The sequence below is a fragment of the Hypomesus nipponensis genome, chromosome 18, assembly GCF_054491055.1.
Source record: "Hypomesus nipponensis isolate SF chromosome 18, ASM5449105v1, whole genome shotgun sequence".
In the NCBI taxonomy this organism is placed as follows: Eukaryota; Metazoa; Chordata; class Actinopteri; order Osmeriformes; family Osmeridae; genus Hypomesus; species Hypomesus nipponensis.
The window spans coordinates 3298093-3304947 of record NC_140378.1 but is presented as its reverse complement, the minus strand read 5'-3'; the positions used below and the strand labels follow the sequence as shown (position 1 = coordinate 3304947).

Sequence of the window (6855 nt, the reverse complement as noted above, 5' to 3'; positions counted from 1 at the left end):
ACACAGTTCTGACGCGTGAGTGGAATTTTAACACCCCCTTCAGCTCGCAAACGGTGTTTGTATTATTTTAACCCAGATAGCTGTGTGTATGATATTAAGTGTGTCACCCAGTTTTTATGCCTATTAATAGCTTAGACGGAATGCAAACGGACTGGCACCGGCTACCGCCAACCAGGGCTAGGTCGATTATTGCAAGTCGCAGTGAACCTCAGCCAACTCTGATACTGTAGACTTTATTGTTATGGAACCCAAGTAACTACGTCAAAGCCACTGAATCCGAACACACGACTGGTTTTCTCACACATTAAACTGTTGATGTTACACAATCATGCAAGCCAGTTAGTTGACGTTATGCTGACATCACGAGTTAATTTGGATTTAGCCAACTGATGGGTAAGAACTGGTTGTATAGGATCCGGATTCTTGACTGCTCGGGGGCAGTGTACACGCGGCCGAAATTTACTTCCAACTGTCTCTTCTAAACGGCAAACGGCCGTCATGTAATCCCTTAAACCGTGGCATTAAGCTGATACGCGTGCTGTGGGTATGTCCTACACGTGTTCATGTACTGTTGGTGTAATATAAGGCTAGAAAGTCTGCGTGTTGGCTAAGAGAAATGCATGGGCTGCCTAATCCCAGTTTAGAGCATAAACGGACATGAGTGAGAGAGACATGTTTTCAACTCCGTGAAGCTGACCAACAGCAGTTGGTGGATGATGCTTGGATCGGACCTATGACTAAGTTAGAAAGGCGACATTGGTCCTCAAGTCACCAGAATGGCTTGACATACTTCTACCTATCCACAATCTATTCTACTGTGTAGATTTTCAAGGTGGCGTGGTTAGGACAGGGGCTGGCCTCCACTTGATTTAGTGTCATCGGTGACCCTGTGTGGAACAGCTTGGCAGAGGGCTGAACATCTGGCTGGACTGGCCTTCAGCTGACCCTGAGTGACATCACAGCCTTCTCTCAGCCTCATGCACCCCAAACTGCGCGGCACATTCACCCTGTCTGAGTAGCAAACGCTTGACGACTTCCCTCCCTCCCCCATCCCTCTCTCCCCCATTCCCTCCCTCCTCCCCTCCTTCCTTTCTCTCCTTCCTCCTCCTCCAGTTCCTTTTCGGCTCCTAGATCACCACACCCAGGGCTTCCTGATGAGTGACGGGGAGTGCGACTTCTTCTGCTTCTTCCGCTGCTGCTGAGCGCGCTCACCCGGCGCTCAGAGTGCCTCTGGGAAGCGCAGTCCATCCCAACGTGTCGGGGTGGGGGGGGGGGAGACGAGGCAAGGAGGAGGCGGGCAGCCAATCAGCGCGAGCGTGGTTCGGGGAATGTCCGTGGACATGAACAGCCAGGCCTCCGACAGCAACGAGGAAGACTTGGGGGTGAACTCGGAGGAGGAGGAGGATGACGACGGGGAGGAGGAGGAGGACGGGGGCGACATCGCCGACTACTACGACGGCGTGGCCGGCGACGTGGAGCAGCAGGGGGCCGACTCGTTCGACCCCGAGGAGTACCAGTTCACCTGCCTGACCTACCGGGAGAGCCAGAAAGTCCTCGGCGAGGAGGTCAACAACGTGGCCGCGGCCCTCAAGGTCAGGGTGACCCGGGTGGAGGTGGTTTGGGGGTGGTTGGGGGTGGTCGGGGGGGGGGGGGGGTGGAGGTGGTTGGGAGGGGTGGAAGTGGTTGGGGGGGGGGGGGGGGGTGGAAGTGGTTGGGAGGGGTGGAAGTGGTTGGGGGGGGGAATGGGGTCAGTCGACGCCCGCTGGTCCGTTTCCCCGGGTCCGTTTTTTTGTTGTTGTGTGTGACCTCATCTCAGGAACCGCTGGGGTCGTGTAAACAATCCATCCCAGTTGTACCCGATAAGGATTGGAGTTAGACACGAGGAGGAGCGCAGACACAATCAGGCCACGTCTGCCTTCCTCGCCCGACGTCTCCCCACGCTCCAGACACTCTCCCCGTGTATCTGTGTGTGCGCTCAAATTCCAAGGCTTTATCTTCACCTGCTGTGCTTGTATCTGTTCCTGTCCATGTGTGACTTTTCTAGGTGTTACCTGCTGTAGCCAAACTGGTGCTGGTGCATTTTCACTGGCAGTTGTCACACATACTGGACAGGTAAACACACACACACACACACACACCTTCTTTCTTGTGTCGTTGGTTATCGATGGTCGGGCTGGTTGTGAAACTGCCGGCTTTGCATTACAGATACAAGTCCAACTCATCCCTGTTGCTGTCCGAAGCACTGGTTCAACCCAGCAGCACCTGCAGACCTGTCCCTGTGAGTACCAGCTGTGTGTGTGTGTCCCCACATTCTAATCCCTAATAGGGAGTCAGGTGGCTGAGCGGTTAGGGAATCGGCCTAGTAAACAGAAGGTTGCCGGATCGATTCCCCGCCGTGCCAAATGACGTTGTGTCCTTGGGCAAGGCACTTCACCCTACTTGCCTCGGGGGAATGTCCCAGTACTTACTGTAAATCGCTCTGGAATAAAAGCGTCTGCTAAATGACTAAATGTAATGTAATCCCTAGTGTCATGTGGCGTAACGTCACAGGCCCTCCCCCAGACGCCTCGCCTCGCCAGTGTTTTATCTTCCCCAGACAAGCCAGTCTCTCCAGAGTGGAGTGTAACACGTTTTATCTTCCCCAGGCAACCCAGTCTCTCCAGTGTGGAGTGTAACACGTTTTATCTTCCCCAGGCAAGCCAGTCTCTCCACTGTGGAGTGTAACACGTTTTATCTTCCCCAGGCAAGCCAGTCTCTCCACTGTGGAGTGTAACACGTTTTATCTTCCCCAGGCAAGCCAGTCTCTCCAGTGTGGAGTGTAACACGTTTTATCTTCCCCAGGCAAGCCAGTCCCTCCACTGCGGGGTGTGTCTTCAGCTGGTCAGGAGGGATACCCTGCTCGCCCTGCCCTGTCAGCACTCCTTCTGCAAAGAATGCTGGGAGCAGCACTGCACTGTACTCGTCAAAGACGGGGTGGGAGTGGGTGAGTACGGGCAGCTGGGATCGTGTGCGAGAGAGGACCCATTAGGGATTCTTCGCGGCGCTCGCGTTTGACGCAACCTTCCCTGAGCTCTCGGTGTGCGTACGTGTGTGTGTTTTGCTCGTGTGTGTCCAGGGATCTCCTGTATGGCTCAGGACTGCTGTCTGCAGATGCCAGAGGACTCTGTCCTGCCCCTGCTGCCTGGAGAGGAGCTGAAGGACAAATACAGACGCTACCTCTTCAGAGACTACGTCGAGGTGTGTGTGTGTGTGTGTGTGTGTATCTGTGCGTGCCGAACCAGGAGTTAATCAGTAGTGGGGTTTTTTTACTACAAAGCTCCTCTCCAGTGTTGTAGTTCTGGGCACAGAGTTCCTAAACCTGCTGGCAACAACAATTTTTGGGTCACGAAGCAAAGATTAAACTATTGTATTATCATGTAATTCAATAAACTAAATAGACGTTCCGTTCTCTTAAATGTTTTTGGTTCCGAATGTTTTTCCGGGAACAAGCAGCCGTTTTTGATCTTGACGTTTGCCATGATCTTGGGGGGTTTTAACGATGTCCAGCAATGTGTCGATGCACCGTGTGTAGCATTCACGTGACGGCCAAAGTCAAATACCATGAAAGGTTACTATTCTGTCGGGAGGGGTTTGTGCCGGGGGCCTGATGGGAGCCTGCGTAGTCATGTCCCTGTCCCTCCCTTCCTCCCTTCCTTCCTCCTTCTGAAGAGCCACTTCCAGCTGCAGCTGTGTCCGGGCGCTGACTGTCCCATCGTCATCCAGGTGCAGGAGCCCAGGGCGCGCAGGGTGCAGTGCAGCCGCTGCAGCCAGGTCTTCTGGTGAGACACGCTTCCTCAGCGCTTCCTCCAACCGCAGCGAGCCCATCACAAAGCTGTCCGCCGTATCAGTTACCAGATGACTTATTGCTAGAAGAAAACAAAACACAAATACTTTAAGGAGACTCACTCAAACCACACACACGCACACCGGTGTGACAGGAAGCCCTGAATCTGTCCGAACCTGCGTGCTGCTCTCAGCCCGTCTGACAAACTGTCCGTCTTCCTCCGCCAGTTTCAAGTGTCGCCAGATGTACCACGCCCCCACCGACTGCGGCACCATCCGTAAATGGCTGACCAAATGTGCTGACGACTCTGAGACGGCCAATTATATCAGTGCACACACTAAAGATGTGAGTTTTGGGGGGGGAATGCCTTAAACCACAGGCACGCGCTCATACCTTCATTTAACCCCCCCCCCCCCCCACACACACACACACACACACACCCCCAGCCAACACCCTCCCGGGTACACACCCGGTAAAGTCCTTGAAACGTCTTTGAAGCCTCTCTCTCTCTCTCCACACCTGTGTGCCTGAACAGTGTCCCAAGTGCAATATCTGCATTGAGAAGAACGGGGGATGCAACCACATGGTGAGTGAGAGGGCTGGCTCCTCTTGTTTGTTTGGAATCACGTTTGGCTCCGATCCACACCTGCCTCTCTCCCCCCCCCCCCCCCCCCCCCCCCCCCCCTCACAACTCTAACCCTCCTCCCCCTCTCTCTGTGTGTTTCAGCAATGCTCCAAGTGCAAACACGGTAAGTATCCCAACCGCCCCAGCCAGCTCCACATCCAGAACCCACCCTGCCACCCTCATCCTGGGGTTTGACCACGCCTCCGTGCTCCCCAGACTTCTGCTGGATGTGTCTGGGGGACTGGAAGACCCACGGCAGCGAGTACTACGAGTGCAGCCGCTACAAGGAGAACCCCGACATCGTCAACCAGAGTCAGCAGGCACAGGCCAGAGAGGCCCTCAAGAAATACCTCTTCTACTTTGAGAGGGTGAGACACGACACACACCCACGGACACACTCGCACACCACCCACCAACACTGGGATACAGGATTCACTGTGTGTGTGTGTGTGTGTGTGTGTGTGTGTGTGTTCAGTGGGAGAACCATAACAAGAGTCTGCAGCTGGAGGTCCAGACCTACCAGAGGATCCAGGAGAAGATCCAGGAGAGGGTGATGAACAACCTGGGCACCTGGATCGACTGGCAGTACATGCAGAACGCTGCCAAGCTGCTGGCCAAGGTGGGTCCAGGACCGGCTGGCTCCCTTGGGGGGTGCCGTTAGACGTAGGACCACCAAGGACTCATAGAACCAGGGCTGGTAGTACCGTAGGCTGGTCCAGTCCAGCCAAGTAACAGGCCAAAGTCCAGTTGTGGGAAAAGGGGGGTGTAGGTTGGGCTGGGACGAGGTGGAGTTAGCCCTGGTGCCACGGCCTGGCTGTGGAGGGTGGGACTAGGTGGAAGTGACGTTTCCTGTGTCATGTCTGGACCTCTATTGCGACGACAGATCATTATGGGATGTGTTGGTTGTTGTTTATTGGTTTTCGGGACCTGTGTATTGTGCCCACTTATGTGGTCTTGTCTCGTGTCCCTGTATTGTCCCGGTGGTGACCTGTGTCGTCCTGTTCTGCAGTGTCGCTACACGCTACAGTACACCTACCCCTATGCCTACTACATGGAGTCTGGGCCTCGGAAGAAACTGGTGAGACTGGTGTGTTTGTGACGTTCCTTTTGTTTACGTTGGTACTTTTGAGTGTGCTGGGCTTGGCTGCCGGAACTAACGTTTTCCCCTCTCTGTCTCTCCTCTCTCTCTCTTTGTCTTCTCTCTCTCTGTCTTCTCTCTCTCTCTCTCTCTCTGTCTTCTCTCTCTCTCTCTCTGTCTTCTCTCTCTCGCTCTCTGTCGCTCTCTCTCGCTCTCTCTCGCTCTCTCTCGCTCTCTCTCTCTCTCTCTGTCTCTCTCTCTGTCTCTCTGTCTTTCTCTGTCTCTCTCTGTCTCTCTCTGTCTTCTCTCTCTCTCTCCAGTTTGAGTATCAGCAGGCCCAGCTGGAGGCGGAGATTGAGAACCTGTCCTGGAAGGTGGAGCGGGCCGACAGCTACGAGAGAGGAGTGGGAGAGGTGGAGCTGAGCGCCAACGACAGAGGGGTACGACTGGGCGGCTGGAATGGGGGGGGGGGGGGGGGGGGATAAGGGCTGGGGACATTCGAATGACCTCAATCTTGCTGTGTCTCTGTCAGGATCTGGAGAACCAGATGCACATCGCTGAGCAGAGGAGGCGCACCCTGCTGAAGGATTTCCATGACACCTGAGATTCCATCCGACGGCGACGCACCAGCAGAGTCCTTGCTTCCGTTCAGCCCTCCCTACCACCCTCCCTGCTGTCCCCTCTCCCCACCCCTCCCCATGGCCCACGGGGCCTTCACTCATCTCTCCCCCCCACCTCTCCTTATCCCTCGCTCACTATGCTCTCACTCTCTCTCTCACTGGCTGTTGCAGGGTCTCAGAATGACACGATTGTATCTCCCCCCCTCCTCCGCCTCCTCCTTTCCACATTTGTCTACAGAACACCTCATTCATACACACTACTCACCAACCAATGAGAAAGCATGCGCATGCACGCGCACACATACCTGCATAGCATTGTACACACACACACATTTTCAAACACTCCTCTGGAAAACAAAAAAAGAACACCAATTCATGATTTGCCCTCCACTCACTTTGTCCTGCTGCCGCTTCTCCCCCCCCACCCCCTTCATTTTTTCTCCTTTTTCTTTCTTCTCACCATGGTTTTTTTTCTGGAAAATGGCTGTTGATAGATAGATCGTTTAAAAAAAACAAAAAGAGAAAAAAAACACAAAAAGACTCCAAATGAAACCAAAAAAAATTGCTGTAATTTTCAACGGTTGTACATTAATACAGAAATAGTTACTGAGAGAAAGTTTTTAAACCTGACCGTGTCTCTTGTGTATTGCTCTGCCTCACACCTTCTCCACCCAAAGCGTACAGTACACCAATGCCGTAATCATAATAC

At 53.9% G+C, this 6855-nt stretch overlaps 1 protein-coding gene across 1 annotated transcript; it reads left to right on the top strand.

Annotated features, from left to right (window-relative positions):
* Window positions 1-1323: 1323 nt before the first annotated feature.
* arih2 (ariadne homolog 2 (Drosophila)) lies at window positions 1324-6776 on the top strand. The gene is made up of 14 exons (XM_084680551.1): window positions 1324-1592; window positions 2045-2112; window positions 2206-2278; window positions 2842-2983; window positions 3116-3237; window positions 3709-3818; window positions 4051-4168; window positions 4359-4409; window positions 4551-4572; window positions 4665-4816; window positions 4924-5067; window positions 5458-5526; window positions 5847-5966; window positions 6059-6776. Exons 1-14 carry the CDS (start codon window positions 1329-1331, stop codon window positions 6128-6130), a joined length of 1527 nt encoding a protein of 508 aa, XP_084536677.1. The 5' UTR covers window positions 1324-1328; the 3' UTR covers window positions 6131-6776.
* Window positions 6777-6855: the final 79 nt, after the last annotated feature.

Bases quoted from the DNA above. Each gene is read 5' to 3' on its own strand.
- arih2 (XM_084680551.1), top strand. From the start codon at position 1,329: ATGTCCGTGGACATGAACAGCCAGGCCTCCGACAGCAACGAGGAAGAC. The intron at 2,279-2,841 runs GTGAGTACCAGC...TATCTTCCCCAG, and splicing joins GCACCTGCAGACCTGTCCCT to GCAAGCCAGTCCCTCCACTG. The intron at 3,238-3,708 runs GTGTGTGTGTGT...CTCCTTCTGAAG, and splicing joins TCTTCAGAGACTACGTCGAG to AGCCACTTCCAGCTGCAGCT.